We start from the raw sequence: 23,820 nt of genomic DNA on the forward strand, positions 1-23,820 counted from the left end.
CTTAGGCTTCTCAAATTTACTGTGTCCCAAATGGAACATCCTCTACCCCATCCTCCCTGAATCACTGTCCCCACTGGAATCTCTTCCCCTTTAGTAAACTGCATTTCTAAGATCCCACTTCTCAGGCCTCAAGCTTCTCTTTCTTTCACACTGCACATATAATCTGTCAGCAAATCCTATCTGCATGATATCTGAAGTATAGTCAGCAGTGGTCGCTTCTCATCACTCTATTGCCATTATCCTGGGTCAAACCACCATCAGTTCTGGCCTGGAGGACTGTACTTGCCTCACAACTAACTGGTCTTGTTTCTACCCTTAACCCAATCAGTCTAGCCTACAACATGGTGCTAGAGGAAGCCTTTGAACCCACAGTCAGTCATGTCCTTCCTCTCCCCAAATCCCTCCAAATGTCTCACTCAGGGTAAATGCCTAAGTCCTCCATCACATGGCCCACAACTCTCTGCACATACTGCACCCCCACCTTGGCCCTTCCCTGACCTCATCTCCTAAAACTTTCTATGTTCTAGTTTCAACCTCAGAGTCTCCTCGTTTTTTCCGGAACAGGCCGAACACACACCCTCAAAGGCTTTGCACTTGCTCACCCTCTGTCCTGAATGCTTTGCCCTGGACAGGCATCCCACTTCTTCAGGTCTTTGCTCCAACATTACCTTTCAGTGAGGGCTTCTCTAAGCCAAAAAGTACCAGCCCCTGTCCCCTCCCCCTAAGCAACTTTATTTTTCAACTTGATTGCCCTAAGCAACTTGATTTTTCTCCATAGTAGTCATCATTATTGTATATGCTATATATTTTGTTTGTTCATTCATTAATTCATCCCCTCCAACATACACACATCATGGGGCAGGTGCTCTATGAGTACAGGTGTTTTTCCTGCTCCGTTCTACTATATTGTTGGGCCTGGAATATAGTAGACACTCAATAAATATTAGCTGAATGAATGAATGCTCTGGAATAAATCATTATTAGCCGTCTTTTATATCAAATTCTACAATCATACAGGTGCTTATATAAACCTGTGAACATGAACACGATGGGAACAAAAACCAGAGCAGGGGCTGAGTTGGGGGACAGAAAAGGGGATAAGCAGGCAGAGAAGTTGCTGGGGTCAGGGGAGATTTGAGGCAAAAAAAAAAAATTCTTTGAACAAGGGCTTCAAGTACAGAGTGCAGAAGATAAACTTGGAGATATGTTGTTATGTTCATTTTAGGGACGAAGAAATGGAGAGATACTACTGAATATCAGAGGTGGCACTCCGACCCTGTCAGGGCGACCTACCAAAGGGCTGAACAGGAAGAATTTCATTATGTCACATTGGCAGCAGGGAGGATGGATGAGGCAGCAGCTGTCTTTAACAACAAGTGTATCCAGGGGAGCTGGGCGTGGTGGCACATACCTATAATCCCAGGAGCCCAGCAGCTTGGGAGGCTGGAGAATTGCAAGTTCAAAGCCAGCCTCAGCAACTTAGGAATGGCCCTAAGCAACTTAGCAAGACTCTGTCTCAAAATAAAAAAATAAAAAGGGCTGAGGATGTGGTTCAGTGGTTAAGTGTTAAGTGCCCCCTGGGTTTAATGCCAAGTAATAATAATAAAAAAAAAAAAAAAAGAAAGAAAGTACCCAGGGGAGGGGGTAGCCTAAAAGCAGGAAGTGGAATGGAGAGGACAGAACACCCTCAGTAGCCATTGGATGTGGGGGTTAGGAAACTTAAGATGAAACCCAGGTCTCTGAACAGAATGGTAGGTGGATGGTGGAGCTGGTCACCAGGATAAGAAATAGAGCAAAAATGGTCTGAGGAAGGAGCTATATCCGTTCAATTAAAAAAAAAAAAATCCTTCTCTACTGGGCACAGTGGTGTATGCCTGTAATCCCAACAATTCAGGAGGTTGAAGCAGCAGGATCACAAGTTGGAGGCCCGCCCTCAGCAACTTAGCAAGCTCTGTCTCGAAATAAAAGGGCTAGGGATATATCTCAGTAGCAAAGCACTACTGGGTTCAATCCCCAGAATAATAACAACAAAAAATCCTCATTGAAGTATAATAAACACAAAAGAATACATGTAAATATATGCTCAGTGAATTTTCACCACTGAGCATGCCCATGGAACAAACATCTGGGTTAAGAAATGTATCTTGACCAGCCCCCATTGAGGTTCTTCCCCACCACTGCCTGCCCCAAGTGCAACTAGTATCCTAATATCTAATGGCATGGATTATTTTTGCCTGTTCTTATACTTTTAAAAAATATGCACATGGTGTATCTGCTTTAGCATCTGACTTTTCACTTAGTATTGTGAGATTTATCCATATTATGTCATGTACTTACAGATTATCAATTTTCATTGAAGTATAGTATTCCATTATAAGAATATACCATGATGTATTCACTCTACTCTTGATGGACAGATGAGTTTTTCCAGCTTTGGGTATTACAAATAACTGCTATGAATAGTCTTGTACATGCTTTTGGTTTTTTGGAGAATACATATATATATATATATATATATATATTTCTGGTTGGTAACCATTTAGGAGTGGAATCACTAGATTATAGAGCACATATATGTTCAGCTTTAAATTGTCCAACTGAGCGAGGTGTGGTCATGCATACCTGTAATCCTAGCAGCCCAAGAGGCTGAGGTATAAGGATCATGAGTTCAAAGCCAGCCTCAGCAACTTAGTGAGTTCCTAAGTAATTCAGTTAAGACCTTGTCTCTAGGGATGTGGCTCAGTGGTTAAGCACCCCTGGATTCAATCCCTAGTACCTAAATAAATGGCCAAACCATTATCCAAAGAGGTTAAACTACCTTATGCTCCAACTGCAACATATGAGAGTTTGTGTTATTCCCTAGCCTTCCTTGCCAATACTTAGTTGGGTCCAGTTTTAGACAACAAGGGACATCTACAGGGAGATACTCAATCAGCCATTCAGTGCATGAACTAGGTTTAGCATCATTTACGGGGTGGTCTAAGTCAAGCTCTCAAAGGAAACAGGTTATCCAGAGAGTAGAAACAAAAGGAAAATGTGAGGGACTAACAGTACCCAACATAGCAGTGTGAAGACAGAAGGTCAATGTTGGGAAAAGTCCATTGGATTTGAAAATACATTATTAGTAACTTTTGCCAGTACAGAGCTTTGTACCACAGAACTGTCCTAGTCTGGTCATCTATAACACAATATATGGTGATTTATAACAATAGAAATGTATTTCTCAGAGTTCTGGGCCCTAAGCAACTTAGATTGTCCACGATCAAGGTGCTAGCAGATTTCATGTCCAGCAAGGGCCTGCTTTCTGGTTCATAGGTGATACCTTCTCACTGTGTCCTCACATGGTAGAAGAGGCAAGCTAGCTCTCTGGGGACTCCTTTATAAGAGCACTAATGCCATTCATGAGGATGGAGCCCAATCACTTCCCATAGGCTCTGCCATTTGATGAATAGGTTCAAGTGTGAATTTTGGAGGAACACAAACATCCAGACCATAGCAAGTACTAAGGCAGATGTCCACCAAGATGGCGCTCCCTAACCTTCATTGCTACCTGAGAGGATCAATTCAACCCATAGCAGGTGAATAACTAGTGGAACAAGGGCCTAGGAGAAACAGGAGTGTGGTGGCCAGAGGTGCAAGCCGGCCCTGAATCTTCCCAGGCTAAGAGATATGCTCCCCTGACTCCCAATCACAGCCTGTGCGTAACATGGAATGTCACCTTGTGCATCGGTCTTTCTTCTGAACGTCCCAAAGACCCTGTCAGCACAGTGAGGCTTCTATTTCAGAAGGCCCAAGCTCTAGTAGACTGCCAGACTCACAGTGAACACACTAAAGTGGTCACAGAATGGGTAAAAATGTATTTTTTCAATGATAGCTTTTATCATTATGATGGAAGAGATGAGACTCTCAATCTAAAAGCTTTTTGTGGGCATCAGATTCACTTTTTAAATAGCCAAGTAGTTAAAGGAAGGATTTTTACTTCCCATTTTCTACACTCAGGTTTTGTTTGGCACTTTTATAATAGGTAATGTTGCTTTATAGTCAGAAAAGAAATAAAAGAATCTGGTCAAAAATGGGAAGTTGGGGGGCTGGGGTATAGCTCAGTTGGTAGAGTGCTTGCCTCATATGCACATGGCCCTGGGTTCAATCCCCAGCACCCCCCCCCAAAAAAAAATGGGAAATGGATGAGCTGGAGTTATGGCTCAGTGGCAGAGTACTTGCCTAGCATGTGTGAGGCACTGGGTTCAATTCTCAGCACCACATAGAAATAAATAAAGGTCCATTGACAACTTAAAAAATATTTTAAAATAAATGGGAAATGGAGCTTTGGTGCTAACCTGGAGAAAAATGACCTTTTCCTCACTTATTGTAAGGTTCATGGCCAAGACTCCCTATAACAAAGACAGACCAGTAAGAGAAAATCATACAAATTTACTTACTAAGTTTGACATGGCACAGGAGCCTTCAGACCCTGAGCTGGGAGTGGAACAGTAGTAGAGCATTTGCCTAGATACTCAAGGCTCTGGGTTCCATTCCCAACAATACAAAAAACAAACAAACAAAAAAAAAAAACCTAGTGGTGCACACCTATAATCCCAGCAGCTCAGGAGGCTGAGGCAGGAGGGTCACAAGTTTGAAGCCAGCTTCAGCAACTTAGTGAGGCCCTAAGCAACTTAGTGAGACCCTTTCTCAAAATAAAAAAGGTCAGAGATGTGGTTTAGTGCTAAAGCACCCCTGGATTCAGTCCCTGGTATCAAAAAAAGAAGGAAAAAGAGAGAAAGAAAAGGAGGGAGGGAGGGAGGGAGGGAGGGAGAGAGAGAAAGGAAGGAATAGGGAAGTCTGTATACTTGTATGGATAGTAATGCAGAAGAATAATTGGAAAACAAAAACGTATGATATAATGGTAATAAACTGGGGGGAACTTAGCAAAGCCTGTTCAGATTCTTCTTGGTATCCCTGTTTGTGACATTCCTTCCTTCTGAGAATTGGGCAGAACACCTGTCAAATGATGGTGTCTAGTAGAGAAGGTCAGAGAGTGGCCTTCCTAGGTTTTATGGCTTGTTTCAGAGGAGGAGAAACAAGGGAAATTTTAGTTTCTATGGCCCACTTCAGGGGAGAAAGAAGTGAGGAGAATTTATGTGACTCATTTCAGGAGCAAAGGGACAAAAGATCAATGGGACCTTCCTGCTTCTGTAGTTTTCTCAATTTCCTTCAGCTTAAATACTCAATCTACCAAGGGACTGTATTTGGGGGTAGCATTTCCTGAGCCCTTTCTGAGCTTTGAACCGGCACTCTCCAATGGAACTTTCTGTGATGATGGAAATGTTCTGCATTTGTGCTGTCCACTACAGTAGCCCATGTGGCTATTAGTCACTTGAAATATGGGTAGTTCAATTAAGGAATTGAATTTTTTTAAATTTTTTAAATTGTAGACAGACACAATACCTTTATTTATTTTATGTGGTGCTGAGGATTGAACCCAGTGCCTCACATGTGCTAGGCAAGTGCTATACCACTGAGCTACAACCCCAGCCCAAGAAATTGAATTTTAATTTTGTTAATTGATTTTAATGGCTTTTTTTTTGTTTGTGTGGGGATTGAACCCAGGGATGCTTTCCCACTGAGCCATCCTTTTAATTTTTTTAATTTTGAAACAGGGTCTGGGGTTGTGGTTTAGCAGTAGAGCGCTCGCCTAGCATGCGTGAGGCACTGGGTTTGATCCTTAGCACTACATAAAATAAAGATATTGTGTCCACCTATAACTAAAAAAATTTTAAAAAAAAATTAAGACAGGATCTCACACTAAATTGCTGAGGCTGGCCTCAAACTTGCAATCCTCCTGCTTCAGCCTCCAGAGTCTCTGGGATTGCCAGGATGAGGTGGCACATACCTGTAATTAAAATTACTTTAAATTCCAATGACCACATGGAAGTTGTTGCTATTGCACCAGACAGTGAAGCTTTAATCAGTTTATACTAATATACACAAACTCTTTTCCTACTTATTATGTATTCATTCTCTTTATTTGTACTCCAGAGATGATAGTTTATATCAGTTTTATGTTAAATTTTGTATGCTTTCAGTTTTCCCATATTTTTATATAGTATTTACACTTTAATTGTGGTTTGGCATTCCCTGTAAATTATAGAAAAACCTAAAAAGGAATTGCTAAACAATGTCCCAATCCTAAATAATCCAAGTATGACATGGTAAGGGAACTGGGTATCAACTCCTGAGTAGTACATTAGACAGACACCAGGAATGAGGAGGAGGAGGAGGATGAAAAAGTAATAAGAGAAAACCTAACACTGTTACTGTTAAATAGAAAAGGAAAGCAAGACACAACATTATTTATAGAGTAGCTTGTCAAATATGTTTTTTAAATATTTATTTTTTGTAATGGGACACAATGCCTTTATTTACTTGTTTTTTTGTGGTGCTGAGGATCCAACCCAGGGCCTCACACATGCTATGTGAGTGCTCTACAGCTGAGCCACAACCCCAGCCCTCAAATATGTTTAAAAATTACACATGAGGGCTGGGGATATAGCTCAATTGGTAGAGTGCTTGCATTGCATGCACAAGGCCCTGGGTTCAATCCCCAGCACCACAAAATAAATAACTAAATAAATACACATGAAAGGGCTGAGGATAGAGCAAAGTGGTAGAGCGCCTGCTTAGCATGCATGAAGCCCTGGGTTCAATCCCCAGCACAGAAGAAAAAGGAAAAATGAGAAAATTTACACTAAACATTGTTGACTTTGGTGAAGAAAAATATAAATGGTCTCTCCTCCCCTGCTTGACTACATTAATATATTTTCCAAAATTCCATAATGAACAAAAATAGTAATTAGCATCCTGTTGTGTTTCACTTTACTGTCCCTAGTTTCTCAGCATCTGTGGATGTTTTTCCTGGCAGATAGGTGCTTAGCTTGACTTCTTTCAGAAGAAGCTTTGTTAACTTTCACATGATTATTTTCCTTTTGCTTCTGTGTAATGAATAATATTGTCAAATTGCTTTTTTCTTAATTTCATTTTTCCTGTCTTCTTTTGCTCAGCCACACTGGGATTATCATCTACAGAGGTATGTCACAGTTAGAAGGCTGGAATGTACATGGACACAGCTTTTGAAGCCCCCGTGCCCCATTACTAGAGATTGAACCTAGGAGAACTTACCACTGAGCTTGCTACATCCCCAGCCCTTTTTATTTCTTATTTTGAGACATCTCCCTAATTACTGAGGCTGACTTCAAACTCGAGTTCCTCCTGCCTTGGCCTCCTGGGATGCTGGGGTTATAGGCATGTGCCACTGAACCCAGCTTGCTTTTTAAATTTTCTTAGACAAGATTAATATATAGGACTATCACCCCACCCCACCCCTACCCCCATGCTGGAGATTGAACCCAGGGTCATGCCAATGCAAGAGCTCCACCACTGAGCCACACCCCCAGCAAGATTGGTGCTTTAATGAGAGAATAACAGTAAACCAGATCTTAACTCAGAATGCTCAGTTTTGAATCCAGTGCCTTTATGTATTCTAATTGTGGGGCTGGGGGTTGATCCCAGGGCCTCCCACATGCTAAGCAAGCATTGTACCACTAAGCTTCATTCCATCCCAAATCCAGTACCTTTAAAAACTGGATCCCTGGATAGGAACCTACAGAACATGTAAAAAAGTCCAACCTTGCATTGGGTTGAAACACAGCCATGCTCATACATTTACGTATTGTCTATGGCTGCTTCCAAACTACAATGGCAGAATTGAGTACTTCAGAAAGAGACCATTTGGTCCACAAAACCACAAACATTTACTGTTTGGTCCTTTGTGGACAAAGTATACAGACCCCTGTCTTAGAGAAAGGCATTCATATTAACCAGAATTAATATATAGGACTATCACCAAGCCCTCAGAGGGTGAACACCGCCCTCTACATGGATATGTCTGAGAGATTATTAGCTGGTCACCCATGGCCACAGATATTTGTTTACTTAGAATCAAAGATGAGTGGCAACAGTAGATATTCAGGCTGGTAACAGTTTTGCCACTGTAACAAAACACTCAGACAATATGTAAGGAAAGAACATGATCTTTGAAAATAAGCTTTCCATGGGCACTGACCACAGTCACCTTTGCCTGCGAGTTTTCTGACTTCCTGTTCCTCTGGCTGCGTGCAGGATGAGGGCGAGGACCCCTGGTACCAAAAAACATGCAAGTGTGATTGCCAAGGAGGAACAAATGCTCTGTGGAATGCAGGCGCTACCTTAGACTGCATACCAGGTGAGTGTTACTCTTCTTGGTTCACCATATTGGAACAGTCCTCAAAAACACCCTATTGCTCCTCCTTTCAATCTGGCTGAATTACCTCTGCTCCTAGCAACACTTTGCTCTGCTTCACACTGGCTGCTGCTTCCACAGACTGCACTGATGTCATTGTTCAAAAACAGCTTCCTAGATCTCTACCTGGTCTGACTGAAAAGGGATCCAACTTTCAATGAAATTGATTAATGGAACTGACTGAAAATAAATCAATGGCAGGCAGCATTTCAGAACTCTGGAACTGCCACTTGGTTCTTTATCTATCCAATGGAGGGGACAGCACTGGGCGTGGATATTCACTGCTCACCAAAACAACCATGTGCCTCTTCCCTCACATTTTCCAGCCTCCTTGCAGTCAGATGGTACCATCTGAGTAGTGGCAGCCAAGGTGAGCAGGCCACTTTCCCAATGAGGCATCACAAAGCTAGCATGCAACTTTCCACCACTAACTACATGCCCGCCTCATTGTCCATTTTAGAAATAAACTTTTATTGAAACACAGCCATGCTCATACATTTACATATTATCTATGGCTCTCCCTTTCCCTGCCATGAAAACAACTGTTGACATAGTGGTTTTCTTACTTTCTTTTTTTCCCCCCAGCCTGATCCCTGGATTATTAAGTAGAGCAGAACCTGCTGCTTACCCACAATAGATGTCACCTAAGTGAAAAAATACACCCGTTATGTGAAGCCTCTGAAATTTCCGGGACAATTTGCTCTGCAGCTAATGTAGCCTATCCTGATGAATATGAATGCCTTTCTCTAAGACAGGGTTCCGCATACTTTGTCTACAAAGGACCAAACAGTAAATGTTTGTGGCTTTGTGAACCAAATGGTCTCTTTCTGAAGTACTAGATTCTGCCATTGTAGTTTGAAAGCAGCCAGAGACAATATGTAAATGTATGAGCATGGCTGTGTTTCAGTAAAAGTTTATTTGTAAAATAGACAATGAGGTGGGCATGTAGTTCAGTGGTGGGACACTTGCCTGACCTGTGCAAGGCCCTGGGTTCTGTCCCCAGCTCCACAGAAAAACTAGAGATGGTGAACCAGATTTGGTTTAAGGGACATAGTTTGCTGACCCTTGCTTTTTTGTTGTTATAGATGGACACAATACCTTTATTTATTTTTATGTGGTGCTGAGGATTAAACCCAGTGCCTTACACGTGCCAGGCGAGCACTCTACCACTGAGTCCCAGCCCCAGCCCCTGACCCTTGCTCTTAAGGGTTGTTATGAATAAATAAAATGAGCCATCTCAGTATCCCATGTTGGACTTGGGAACCTGTGTGTTGGGGGTTGGGATAAGGAGGCTGAACGCAAGGACCTTTGTTCAGTTTTGGGGTTTTTTTTTTTTTTGGTGCTAGGAATCTGGGGTTTCAGAACCCAGGGGGCTGAACGCAAGGACCTTTCTTATGTTTTTTGGTGCTGGGGATCGAACCCAGGACCTTATGTATGCAAGGCAATCACTCTACCAACTGAGCTATATTCTCACCCCTGAACATAAGAATTTGTGTATGCTAGACAAGTGCTCTACCACTGGGACATATCCCTCCACCAAGCTATAGCCAAAAGAATAGCTAAAAGTCTGGCTTTCCTTTCTCTTTCACCCTCTTACCCCAACTTCTGCCTCCAAGGAAGGGCACTCGTGTTCTGGGAAAGAACTGAGCAGACTTTCAGAGGCTTGGGCAGTCCCAGCAAATATGTCCATGGCTGGGGGTCTATTTTGTATGAAACTGGTCTTGCCACCATCCCTGCAGTTAGGACACTGCTCTCCAACCTCATTCACTTTACATAATTGCCTGAGTAGCTGCATGCATTGTCTGTGAGCCTCTTCTCATTATTTCATTAAAATTTGCATTAAAATAGCAAATTGCAGAGCTGGGGGAATAGGGTACAATGGCTTCTATTGCCCCCTTTTTCCTATTTACTTAAAAGGAATGGGAAGTCAATTTGAAACTCAGTTTGTTCCCCAGGAGAACAGTGGGGCCCATGAGGAAAGCAGGAAGGCTATTTTGTTCACAGGCTTTTCCGACAGGAGGTCCCATTGTGCTCCCTGGCAGGAACTACTGCAGCCAGTAAATGTTGGTGTAATTGAAGGGCCCTCCTTAATCATCCATTTATAAATCAATTTAAACCTCTCATCGAATGCCTATTAGGTGCAAGGCACTATTAGGAAGACAGAAATGAAGGTCTTGACTCCACCTTGGAGAGATTTACTAGTTAGTGGAAATAAATTTTTTCACTAGAGACATGAGACCTCCTGAAATTCCACTTCAAGAAAGTTCTAAGAAGAAACTGGAAAGAGATAATTTATGTGGGTTGGCTGCACTGACTCCATCAACTGTAAAACTGAGAAGGGCCTAGTGTTAGAGGAATATAAAGAGAACCCTGGTCCCCAAGGTATCTCCCCTACACAGTTGACATGAACTTGAAGTTCTAAAATGAGAAACATTTTAGTTTAAGTGTTCCCCTCTCCCACTGTTTTTTTTTTCTTTTCTTTTTTCTTTCTTTGCCTTGCTGGGGATGGGAGCCAGGGCTTCATGCATGCTAGGCAATTGCCCTACCACTGAGACACATCCCCAGCCCTTATTTTTGTTTTTCGAACAACAAAGATGTTTTCGGGAAGGAAAAAAAAAAAACAAACCAAAAATCCAAAAACCCACAATCTCAAGTGTTCAGTGGTTGATCCTTTGTGTTAATTGGTTCCTTCGTGAATGAGATGATTCAGGGCATCAGGACTAGCCACAGCTTCCAGAAATCACTTGCCCATCCATGCCTCAGATTATCATCGGAATGTCAAGAATCCTGTTTGGTCTCTCTGGATCCTGAGATTGAGTGCTTCCATCACAGATGGCCTTGAGAGAGAAGAACCTAGAAAGCACAGAAGAACAGGGGGTCACTCAGACCTTGGGAGGAGGGGGCAATGCAGAGGCCACAGGTGCACAATGGTTGTTAATGCCTGGGGGCCCCACACATGGAGCAGAAGGCCAGGTGCATTATGGCCGCCTAAGCTTCAGCTAAAGCTATTAAAAAGACTAACACTGCCTTTTCCACAATTGAACCAAGATTACCCTGGCCCTCTGAGAGTGGGGTTTAGGGTAGGGAAGGTATTCAAAAGCAAAAGAGTTCCAGTGGTTTGCTAACACTTTCATTCTAGATTTTACCTTCTATAACATATTCAAGCATATACTCTGTTCTATAAATATTCTGTATATTTTATCATTCTATATTCTACTATATTGTCACATCTTTTCACGTCTAACATCTAGGCACAATAATATTTACAGCCCTCTAGAATTTTTTCCCAAGAATAACCTTGAACTATGTTTGTTTTGTTTCCATTTTTTTTTTCTTTTCTGGTACTGGGCATGAAACCCTGGGGTGCTGTTCCACCAATAAATTCTGTTATTTAGAGACAACAGGGTCTCACGCTAGGTTGCCCAGGCTGGCCTTGAACTTGCAATCTTTTTGCCTCAGACTCCAAAGTAGCTGGGATCACAGATGTGTACCACAACCACCTGGCCTCTGCATTTCTTTTCATTTATTTATTTATTTATTTAGTGTGTGTGTGTGTGTGTGTGTGTGTGTGTGTGTGTGTATGTATGTATGTATGTATATATATATATTAGTTGTAGTTGGACACAATACCTTTATTTTTATTTGTTTTTATTTTTTTGTGGTGCTGAGAATCCAACCCAGTGCCTCACACGTGCTAGGTGAGCACTTTACCACTGAGCCACAACCCCAGCCCCCTCTGCATTTCTTTACGTTAACTCCCCCCAGCCCCACCCCGCCCCCATGCCCAGGTGCTGAGGATGGAATCCAGGGCCTCCTAATGCTAGGCCACTGCTCTACCACCAAGTACATCCCCAGCCCTAACGTTTCTATTTTCGGTATGGGGGCATTGAACCCAGGAGTGCTTAACCACTGAGCCACATCCCTAGCCCTTTTAATATTTTATTTAGAGACAGGGTCTCAATGAGTTGCTTAGGGCCTTCCTAAGTTGTCAATTCTGGCTTTGAACATTCTGACCCTAAATATTCTTTTTAAGCATGCCTGGCCATCATGCCTACAAACCCAGAAAGCATTGACTGAATAAAACAGCCCAATACATTAAGTAGACAGCCTGGATTACCAACACATTACAAATATACATTTTTCATCTAATTATCAAGAGCCACTTGAGCCACAAAAGATGCAGGTTTTTCCTTATGAGTAAAATGAATATAGAAACAGTTTAATAACTGCAACAACAAGGTTCCATTGGGTGAAAAATTTGGCAAGTCACTTTCACTGTGTCTGATAAGGATCTCCTTAATGCCTTTGGCAACATTATTTATGCTGCTTTCTAGCTTTTACTCAATTTACAGTTGCTTTTTGATTAGGCCAGAGGGAATTCTCAAGGCTGCAGCAGTTCATTTCTACTTCCTCCTCGAGTTCTGTGCTTCCTGCATCTGCCATTTCTCTGCTTGTCCCCAGCTGTCACCCAAGATAGGATGACTGTATCTGTTTATCCCTTTGTCCATCCATCCAATCAGATTATGTTAAGTGCCTAGTGCATTCAGGCATTCTGCTTGGCTCAGAGGATAGGATGTTGAGAAAGGCAGACATGGGGAGCTGACAAAATCACAAGAGGAAGCAATATGTGACAGGTATTACAGTTAGGCAGCACCATGGAGCCCCTTACTCAGCTCAGGGTGGGCAGAGGAAGTGGGTGGTGATCTGAAGGAGGTGAAGGTGGCAGGAAGGGGACAGAAAGCCTCAAGGGAAGGTGCCAGACTCCTCAGGCATACCTAAAGGAAGGCAGAGAAGGAAGAAAGGGGGAAAGAGGAATCAGGAAGCATCACAATCATAACTGATGTGCAGTTTATTTCATAGCACACAGAGCATGAGAAATGTCACACTTTGTTTTTCCAAGTGAAAACAAATCCAGTTTCAGTCCTCCCTTGTTATGGCCTGTGAGGAGTCTAAACACAGGTCTTTTACCACTGAGCCACATCCTTAGCCCTTTTTATTTTTTATTTACAGACAGGGCCTTCCTAATTTGCTAAGGCTGGCTTTGAACTTGTGATCCTCCTGCCTCAGCCTCCCGAGTTGCTGGGATTACAGGCATGTGCCCCTACAGTTAGCTAAAGACAGGTCTTTTGAAGGTCCTTTTCCTTCACTTTGAACTACTTGAAACTCCACAAGATTGTGAGGGCTTCCTGGGGGCAGGACATGTGTTCAGGCTGGGTGGCAGGATCCTGGCCTGGCCCTAGGCCCCATTGGGGAGCAGTGGTGGCTCCTTTTCCTCCTGAGCCAAGCTTTCTAAGAATCCCCACATGGTATTCTGAGGCTTCCCATAGCACAGGGCTCCCAGACCCCTCCCTGCTCCTGTTTCTCAGGGGACTACATCCCCATGGAGTCCACCACTGTGCCGCTGCTACCTTAACTGGGGGCTCTCACCTTCTCCTCTGGGAGGATCAGCTAATTCCTGTTCAGGCCTAGATTGTCCAACTCCATAAGCCTGAGGGATGCTGTCTACAAGGTGGGGGAATGAAATGGGTCAGTGTAAGGTAGAATGGTGTTGGATTTCCTCCTTTGCCAGAAGGGCACCCAACTCACGAATGCACCCTGTCACTAATATTACCTGCTACTTGTTTGTGTTCATTTGTTTTGCAGTGCTTGGGATTGAACCCGGGGCCTCATGCATGCTAGACAAACACTCTACTATTGAGCCACATTCCTAGCCCCTAATCTGTTATTTTGGCCAGGCATGTACTCTACAAACTATAGTCTCTAAACATTATTTCACCTTAATCTATTCTTTTTCTTTTTTTTTTTTTTAATGTGGTGCTGAGGATTGAACCCAGTACCTCACACATGCAAGGCAAGTGCTCTACCACCAAGATATGACTCCAGCCCCTCACTTAATCTTTTAGCAGCTTTATCAAGGTGATACACTACTCCAGTGGCATTTCACAGATGAGCAAACTGAGACCCAGAGGGGGTTAAGCACTGTACTCACACTGAGGAAGAGTGGGAACCAATCCTGATCCTCATTGGCTCTAAACAGACCTTCTTGACCTTGAATGCCTATTACAATCACCTGTAGCTTTGTCCTGATTGCCTCCCTACCTCCAGCTGCTCAGATGATTCCAAGGTGCAGCCCAGGCCAAGCCCCACTGGTCTAGAGTCTCTGCCTTGTACTCTGGGGGTATCAAGGAATGAGACTTGGAGCACCACACAGGAGGTTGGACACTGAAGGGCTGTTTTGGATGTACAACACACCAAACTTCTTTGAGTTGCCCGGATGGAAATAATTCCCTAGAAAATCTTCAGGGATCAGTGGGCTGAGACTTGGGATCTGGCAGTAAGGTATAGATTCACAGAGGCCACCTGAAGCCATGATAATGATAAAACCATCACCTGTTGGGCTGGGGTGGTAGCTCAGCAGTAGAGTGCTTGCCTTGCAAGCAGGAGGTACTGGGTTCAATCCTTGGCACCATAAACAAAAATAAAGATATTATGTCCATCTACAACTAAAAACATTTTTTTTTAAAAGAAAAAACAACTGTCACATGCCCTGGAGAGAGTGCAGGGTCCACAACTGGATAAACAGCTTTTTTTTTTTTTTAACTTTATTTTATTTATTTTTATGTGGTGCTGAGGATCAAACCCTAGGGGTGGTGACAAGGGGTCTTGTTCTGTTACACCTCCTCTCTCTCAGCTGGTGGCCCTGAGCAAAAAAAATAAATAAATAAAAGTTCAGTCATCAAATGCTACAAATGTTAAAGATGAAGGGACCTTAGAGATATCTACAGTTAGAATTTTACAGATTAGAAAGGCTGAGAGCTGAGGTTAAATAACAGCCAAGAGCCCTACTGAGACCCTGCTCTCTGATGCTTTGGACTCACCCCCCTCCTGCAGGTGGCTCAAGCCTGTCTTCCAGGCTGGAAGGAAGTTGGGGGAACTAGAAGAGCGTGGGAGCCCATGGGCACTCAGTCCTCTGAAGCTCCAGCCCACAAAACGCCTTCCCTGGCAGGCTAAGGTTTTCAAAGTGCACTTTGAAAGTGTGCTTGTTAAAAATGCGAAACTCTGGGGATGGAATCCTAGAAACTGCATTCTTAACAAGCTCCCCTGATGATTCTACCACGCAAGGCATGATTGAGTGACCCATAAAAGCACTGCTCTTCTCTCTCCCAGGAATTGACATTATTTTAATAGACTCCCAAAGTCTTGGAGACTTGATAAACTACAAATACTGTCCCCTCTCCCCCAGCCCCTCTGAGTTGTAGATGCTGGTGGAATTCCAGCCTACTCTTTTGGTGCGTTAGGGCAGAAAAGTTGAGGAGGCTAGTGCTGTCCTGTCTTCAGCTGCTGGAGGCAGGACATGACCCTCTTGGCAGGTACTCTGGAGCCTTAGGATGGCACTCAAGCTTTTGCATGCTCCATTCAGTTTTATTAACTGTTGAAAATTATCTAGAAAGACTTCAGTTCTCCATTTTACTATTACAGGTGATGATACCCCAGTAAATATGTCAACTTTTTTATTCCCCCTGGTACTAAGGACTGAACCTAGAGATTCTGTACCACTGAGCTACACCCCCATTCCCATTTTACTTTTTATTTTGAGACAGGACCTCACTCAGTTGCTGAAGCTGGCCTCAAACTTGTGATCCTTTTGCCTCAGCCTCCTGAGTCACTGGGATTACAGGTGTGCACCACTGCACCTGGCTACCTCTTCAGCTTGAACTCAAATATACACATGCACACATGGAGGAAATAATTTTTTTTTTTTGCCTCATTTGGAGTTTACCATTCACAATCCGAAAATTACTCAGATGTATTTATATAAGTTTACCCTTTGTTTTCTATAGCAATTCAGTTAAAAATTGGGTTTTGTTAAAGTTAGAGATGTCCAAAAGAGTGGCTATTGAATTAGTTTTTGACTCAGAAGACAAAAAGACTATGGGATAGAGAGTTGCTTAAGAATATCAGGGCTAGCTGGGCATGGTGGCGCACGCCTGTAATCCCAGTGGCTTGGGATGCTGAGACAGGAGGATTGTGAGTTCAAAGCCAGCCTCAGCATGGCAAGGTGCTATGCAACTCAGTGAGACCCTGTCTCTAAATAAAATGCAAAATAGGGCTGGGGATGTGGCTCAGTGGTTGAGTGCCCCTGAGTTCGATTCCTGGTACAAAAAAAAAAAAAAGAAAGAAAAGAAAAGAAAAAAGAATATCAGGGCTGAGGGCTCTATAGTTCTTCTTACCCCATGGTAGAAGATGGCTACAGTTACACCAGCTATCAGATCCTTCAATCTAGACAACTGGGAGAAAGAAGGGGCAAGCAAAACTTGACCACAAATCCCTAGCATCTTCTTACATCTCACTGGTCAGAAATTATGTCATGTGGTTACTTCTAACTGCAAGAAAGCCTGCAAACGATTGCCTCTTTAGCTGGCCACATTGCTGTCACCAATAAAATTAAGCCTTTTTAGTCTAAGAGAAGGGGGAAATGGTGGTTGGGTTGGCAATTGGCAGTCTCTGATCAGGTAACCCAATACTGTTGTCAATACGAGGAAACAGCATATAGCCCAATTTGGGCTATTTCCATTTGGAAAAAGCAGTGTCTTTCAGCTGATCCGTATTCAATAGTCACTCAGGTATACTTCACCTATTTTTATTTATTTATTTTTATTTTTTGCATTAGACTGGTGAGAAAACAGCAATTTACAAGTGGGAAGTCAATTTATAATTGCCTTTCTTGCTGGCTCACTATTGTTTTATTCCTATAATTGGCATCATCTGCTGCCCAAGAACAATTAGAGACCCTGATGTCATCATGCAGCATGGCTAAACCTGCGAGCTAATGAGGGAACTGAAGATGTCTGACATTTAAATATGCTATTTTACCGAGTACCTCTTAGTGTTTAGGTCTCAAAGTTGGTGGAGGAGGAGTATTTCTCAAATCCCCCTCCCCCCATGAGGTTGCCATAGAACCATTTCCCTCCGCTTTTCTGAACGTTGAGTCTCTATGGCAATCCCTTCACTTCATCCTTCATGCTCTTTCCGCATGAGCAGTAAACAGTTGAAGGCTTTTGTGAACCTCCTTGCTGACAAGTAAAACATTCTCCATTTCCACACTGCAAACAAGATAAGGTTGCTTTGTTACTTCAATCATCTGAGTACTGAGATGTGGTGGTGGGAGGGCTTGTTTTTAATTTTTCTTTTTGAGATGGGGGTCTTGTTCTGTTACTAGTCTGGCCTTGTACTTTTGGCTTACATGCCACTACAGTTTCCAAGCAGCTGGGGCTACAGGTGTGTACTACTGTGCCTGGCTAGAGGTATGGATGTTTGAATTGAATGTGCGTTGTTTTTCCTTTCCAGAATGCCCATATCACAAGCCCCTGGGTTTTGAGTCGGGGGAGGTCACACCAGACCAGATCACCTGCTCCAATCCGGAGCAGTATGTGGGCTGGTATTCCTCATGGACTGCAAACAAGGCTCGGCTCAACAGTCAAGGCTTTGGGTAAGTAGTGCAGTCCCAGGTGGTTTTCTGTTTTTGTTTTTCCCATATACCTTAAAAAAAAAAAAGGTTTCTCTAATAAACAAATGGCACAGAATGCACTTATTTATTCAACAAATACTGAGTACCTTTCATGTGCCAAGGACTGTGGGTATAGCAGTGGACAGGATGGATAAGGTCCTAGCCTTCAGGAGGTGCACAGTTTAGAGGAACAGACAGACTGTAAGCACATCAGCACACAACCGATTATTCAGTAAGTGTGATGAAGCTTGTGAGGAAAATGAAGAAGGAACTAAGATCTCATCCATTGCAAGTACCAGGGAAGGCTTTTTTTTTTTTTGTACCAGGTACCAGGGCACTTAACCACTGAGCCACATCCCTACATCCCTGGCTCCTTTTTAATTTAGAGACAGGGTCTCACTGAGTTACTCAGGGCCTCACTAAGTTGCTGAGGCTGGCTTTGAACTTGCAATTCTCCCGCCTCAGCCTCCCAAGCTCCTGGGATTACAGGCATGCACCACTGCTCCTGGAACCAGGGAAGGTTTTCTTTCTTTCTTTCTTTTCTCTTGTACTGGGGATTGACCTCAGGGGCACTCAACCACCGAGCCACATCCCCAGCCCTATTTTGTATTTTATTTAGAGACAGGGTCTCACTGAGTTGCTTAGCACCTCACTGTTCCTGACGCTGGCTTTGAACTCGTGACCCTCCTGTCTCAGCCTCCCAAACTACTTGGATGACAGGGGTGCAACACCGTACCTGGCCCAGGGAAGATTTTCTAAGTAAAAGATATTTCATCTGAGACTTGAAGATTGTGTTTTAGTCAGCTTTTTCACTGCTGTGACTAAAAGACCCAGCCAGAACAACTGTAAAGGATGAAAAGTTAATTTGGAGGCTCAGAGTTTCAGAGGTTGTAATCCCTTGGGGCTGAAGGTGAGGCAGAGCAACATGCTGGAAGTATGGTAGAAGGAAGCAGCTCACATGATGATCAGAAAGCAGAGAGTCGCCCCCTTGCCAAATACAAATATATACCCAAAGTCATACCCATAATGCCCCACCTCCTTCAGCCACACCCCATCTGCCTTCAATTACCATCAGTTAATCTAGTAGGGAATTAATTCACTGATTGGGTAAAGGCTCTCCTAACCCAATCATTTATCCTCTAAACCTTCTTGCATTGTCTCACCCATGAGCTTTTGGGAGCCACCTCACGTCCAAACCATAACAGATGGTCAGGTGAGGGAGGATAAGACTCATGGGTTACGGCAGGTACAAAGACTTGAACTGGGGGTTGGTATCTTCTGGTGCTTGCTGGCTATTTGCAGGCACTCACAGGGGAAGGCTCCTGGTGACTTGATGTGTTTCTGGCAGGTGTGCGTGGCTCTCCAAGTTCCAAGACAGCAGCCAGTGGTTACAAATAGATCTGAAGGAGATCAAGGTGATTTCAGGGATCCTTACCCAGGGGCGCTGTGACATCGATGAGTGGATGACCAAGTATAGTGTGCAGTACAGGAGTGATGAGAGCCTGAACTGGATTTACTATAAGGACCAAACTGGAAACAACCGGGTAAGTGGAGCTTACCCAAAACCCATCTTCAGCATACACCCTCTCTGGGACTCCTCTCTTATCCCTGTGTTGTGTTCGTCACCTTCTGTCAGAGCACTAATCCCATGGCAGAGTGGGTCATCTGTGCTTCTTTCCTGGTTGTCACGTTAGTGCCTGGCAGTTTGTGAATGAATGTTGCTCTTTTATGCAAAGGAAATATTTGTCTGATTTCTATCAGTGCATAGTTGCCTAAAGACCCAAGACTGGCTATAGGGAGTATTGCAAACTCACTGGATCACTGAACACACTTTGCTTCATGGGTTTGGCTTGATCCATTACAGACACAGGTAGATAATCATGCATTTGTATAGATATGGCCTCTCCTTACTATTGATCTGAGATTGAATGCTGGAAACCTTTTGACAACCTCTCAAGTTAGCTGCCTAATCACACTAGTGTTTATTAAAAGGATTCCACCAGTGCAAGAACAGACACTTAAACTTTTGGGCAACCCTACATCCTATTAATCTTTGAAAACTGAGACCAAAGTCTTCTTCATCACAAACTAAACACATTAGATTCCTGACTATAAATATTTGAAATGAACAAAAATGAGTTAAAAATTCACTACCTGTTTGGAAATGTTAAGTATTTTTTGCCTAAGAGTAAGGAATTACCCAGGTTCATTTTGACATTTGACTAGGTTAAGCAGACCTGTATGTCTGAGAATGAGAAGGCTTTGTGGTCAGTCTGATGACAATCTGCAAAGTATGACATTCATGGATGAGGTTGAGGAGTTCGGACACAATGGGAAAAAACCATCTTGATATTTGGACATCTAAATTCATTTTTGTTCTTATTAGTTGGCTTTTCCAAAAGATATTAGGATTCTATTTCAAGCCCCGTGCCTTTTTGTTGTTGCTGTTCTCTTATAGTTATACATGACAGTAGAATGTATTTTATATTGGAATAACTCCAGGACAAACATATTATACATACACGGGATATAACTTATTCTAATTTTTGTGGTTGTACGTGATGTAGAATTACCGTGATCATGTATTCCAAACACAAGGCTAGGAAAGTTATGTCCGATTAATTCTACTGTCCTTTCTCTTCCCTCCCGTTCCCTTTCCTTCATTCTCCTTTGTCTATAATCCACTGGATTTCTATTCTTGCCCTAGCCACACTCCCTTGTTTTGGGTTAGCATCCACATATTAAAGCCCTGTGTTTCTTGCACAGGTCTTGATAGTCATTGTTCACTCACTTCTGGTATTTGCATAAACTAGTGGAGCCTGTTCCATAGTCCCCTCTATATCTGGTTCCTGATTGGAATAACTCCAGGACAGACAGCTGAGAGAGGATAACATTAGGTGTTACTACTGGGAAGAAAAGCAAGATCATGGCAGACAAGGCCTGTCCTGTTATTTCATTTTTAGTACATATTAATTTCGTTATATTATAGTCATACATCAGATAACACATTTCGATCATTTACCCCTTCATTTCCAGCCTTTCTCTCCCCTGCCCCAATATCCTTCTTGCTAATGAATAGTCTCCCTTCTCATGTTATCTTTTTTTCTTTCTGGATTTCACATGAGAAAACATGTCATTTATTTATTTGTTTGTTTATTGATACCAGGAATTGAACCCAGGGAAGCTTAACCACTAAGCCACATTCCTAGACCTTTTTTGTATTTTATTTAGAGACAGGGTCTCACTAAGTTACTTAGGGCCTAGCTAAATTGCTGAGGCTGGCTCTGAACTTTTGATCCTCCTGCCTCAGCCTCCTGAACTGCTAAGATTACAGGCGTGTGCCACCATGCCTGACATCCATTCATTTATTTATTTATTTTGGTGGTGCTGGGGATGGAACCCAGGGCCTTATGTATATTAGGCAGGCACTTGGCCACAAAGCTATATCTCCAGCCCAATACTTATCTTTTCAAGTACAGCTTATTTTACTCAAAATGATGTCCTCCAGCTCCACCCATTTTCCTGCAAATTACATAATTTCATTCTTTATGGATGAATAATACTCCATTGTGTATATACATCACATTTTCTTTATACATTTATCTGTTGATGGGCACCAATACTTGTCTATGGTAAATTGTGCCTCAATAAACTTGGGTATGCAGTTACTTGTGTAAGTATGCTGACTTCAATTCTTTCAGATACATCCAGTAGTGCTATAGCTGAATTCTATGGTAGTTCTGTTTTTAGCTTTTGACCTCTATATTGACTCCCTTAGTGGCTGTGCTAATTTAACATCCCCACTAGCAGTGTATGAGGGTTCCTCTTCCCCTGCATCCTCACCAGTATTATTATTATTAGGTACAGGGGATTAAACTCAGGAGCACTCAGCCACTAAGCCACATCCCCAGACCTATTTTGTATTTTATTTGGAGGCAGGGTCTCACTGAGTTGCTTAGCACCTTGCCATTGCTGAGGTTGGCTTTGAACTTGCAATCCTCCTGTCTCAGCCTCCCGAGCTGCTGGGATTACAGATGTGTACCACCATGCCCAGCTCAAGCATTTATTATTATTTTTATTTTTGAGGATAGACATTCTGACTGGGGTGAAATGAATTCTCAATGTAGTTTTGATTCACATTTCTCTGACAAAGATATTCAACATTTTTTTTCATACAATTGTTGGTCATTTGTCTTCTTTTCGGAAGGGTCTGTCTGTTCAGTTCATTTGCCCATTTATTGATTGGGTTATTTTTATTTTTTGGTGTTTTTTGAGTTCTTTATATATTCTGGATATTAGTCCTCTGTGGGAATAGTAGTTGCCAAGGGTTTTCTCCCATTCTGTAGGTTGTCTCTTCACTCTGTTGTTTCCTTTACTGTGTAGGAGCTTTTTAATATGATGCAATCCAACTTGTCAATTCTTGCTATTATTTCTTGAGCTATTAGAGCTATTCAGGAAATCTTTGCCTATGCCTATGTCTTGAAGTGTTTCCCTTGTGTTTTCTAGCAGTTGTATAGTCTCTGGTCTAATTCCTAAGTCTTTGATACCATTTTTTTTGGTCCTGGGGATTGAACTCAGGGCACTCAACCACTGAGCTACATCCCCAGCCCTATTTTGTATTTTATTTAGAGACAGGGTCTCACTGAATTGCTTATCGCCTCACCATTGCTGAAGCTGGCTTTGAACTTGTGATCCTCCTGCCTCAGCCTCCCAAACTGCTGAGATTACAGGCATGCGCCACCATGTCCAGCTCTTTGATTCATTTTGAGTTGACTTTTGCCCAGGATGGGAGATAGGGATCTAGTTTCAGTCTTTTACATATGGATATCCAGTTTTCCCAGCACCGTTTGTAAAAAGGCTGTCTTTCCTCCAGTATATGTTGTTGACACCTTTGTCAATGAGATAAGGCCAGCCTTGGTTAGTGGATGTTTAAGGCCAAATTCAGGAGATTATCTCAAAAGGAAATGAAGTGTTCCCATGTCGTGGAAGAGAACACTATGACTCTGGGAAGAATGCAAAGAATGATTTCTTTGGAAATACTGTCAAACATCCATTGCATCTTTTTGCATGCTACTTCCATTGCATGCTACTTCCTGAAAAACACTATGCATCAAACCCTTTTTTTCTCTATGATACCACCCTCCAGTTTTCATGTGTTTAAAAAAATATTTTTCCAAGTCTAAAAGGTACTTGTCACTAGTAACAAAGTAGGAACACACATTTCAGCTTTGGTTCACAGCTTCAGAGCCAGGCACACGTTTCTATTTGAGTCCATTTGGGATACCTTTGAAACATGGGAACATTCTTCTTGTAAGTATGATATGGGCTTTTTAAACTGTCTTGTCAAAATGCAGACAACAAAAACACAAAATTGACAGTAAGAGTCAAAAAGCTTTTTTTTTTTTTTTTTTTTTGGTACTGGGGATTGAATCCAGGGGTGCTATACCACTGAACTAAATTTTTCTGAGACCTTTTCATTTTCTGAGAGAGGATAGGGTCTCACTAAGTTGCTGAGGCTGGGCTCAAATTTGTGATCCTTCTGCATTATCCTCCTAGGGAGTTGGGATTACAGATGTGTGCCATCATACCTGGCAAGAGGTATTTTCTTTTCTTTTCTTTTTTTTTAGGAGAAAAATACTTTTATTTATTTATTTTTTTTTTATTGGTTGTTCAAAACATTACAAAGCTCTTGACATATCATGTTTCATACATTAGATTCAAGTTGGTTATGAACTCCCATTTTTACCCCAAATACAGATTGCAGAATCACATCTGTTAGCAAGAGGTATTTTCTATCAGTGCTACCCAATAGGACTTTCTGCAGTAATGGAAATATTCATATGTGTTGTCCAATGATATACATTGAAACGTGGCTAATGTGGGCTGGGGGTGCAGCTCAGTGGTAGAGCATTTGCCTAGCATGGATGAGACCCTGAGGTTGATCCCTGGTGCTACAAAAAGAAAAAAAAGAAAAAAA

The 23,820-nt window shown here is 42.5% G+C and overlaps 1 protein-coding gene and 1 non-coding gene across 2 annotated transcripts in view; both read left to right on the top strand.

Moving 5' to 3' along the window:
* The window catches only part of Rs1 (retinoschisin 1), a 33,665-nt gene that overhangs the window by 5,215 nt on the left and 4,630 nt on the right, over nucleotides 1–23,820 (top strand). The window contains exons 2-5 of the mRNA XM_005341137.4: nucleotides 7,059–7,084; nucleotides 8,176–8,278; nucleotides 17,684–17,825; nucleotides 19,192–19,387. Of these exons, the coding sequence (XP_005341194.4) occupies nucleotides 7,059–7,084; nucleotides 8,176–8,278; nucleotides 17,684–17,825; nucleotides 19,192–19,387 (467 nt within the window). The remainder of the gene's footprint in view (nucleotides 1–7,058; nucleotides 7,085–8,175; nucleotides 8,279–17,683; nucleotides 17,826–19,191; nucleotides 19,388–23,820) is intronic.
* On the top strand, nucleotides 4,082–4,167 carry Trnam-cau (transfer RNA methionine (anticodon CAU)). Its single transcript has one exon. It is a non-coding gene; the product is annotated as a tRNA-Met (tRNA).

Source organism: Ictidomys tridecemlineatus, chromosome X, assembly GCF_052094955.1.
Source record: "Ictidomys tridecemlineatus isolate mIctTri1 chromosome X, mIctTri1.hap1, whole genome shotgun sequence".
Lineage (NCBI taxonomy): Eukaryota > Metazoa > Chordata > Mammalia > Rodentia > Sciuridae > Ictidomys > Ictidomys tridecemlineatus.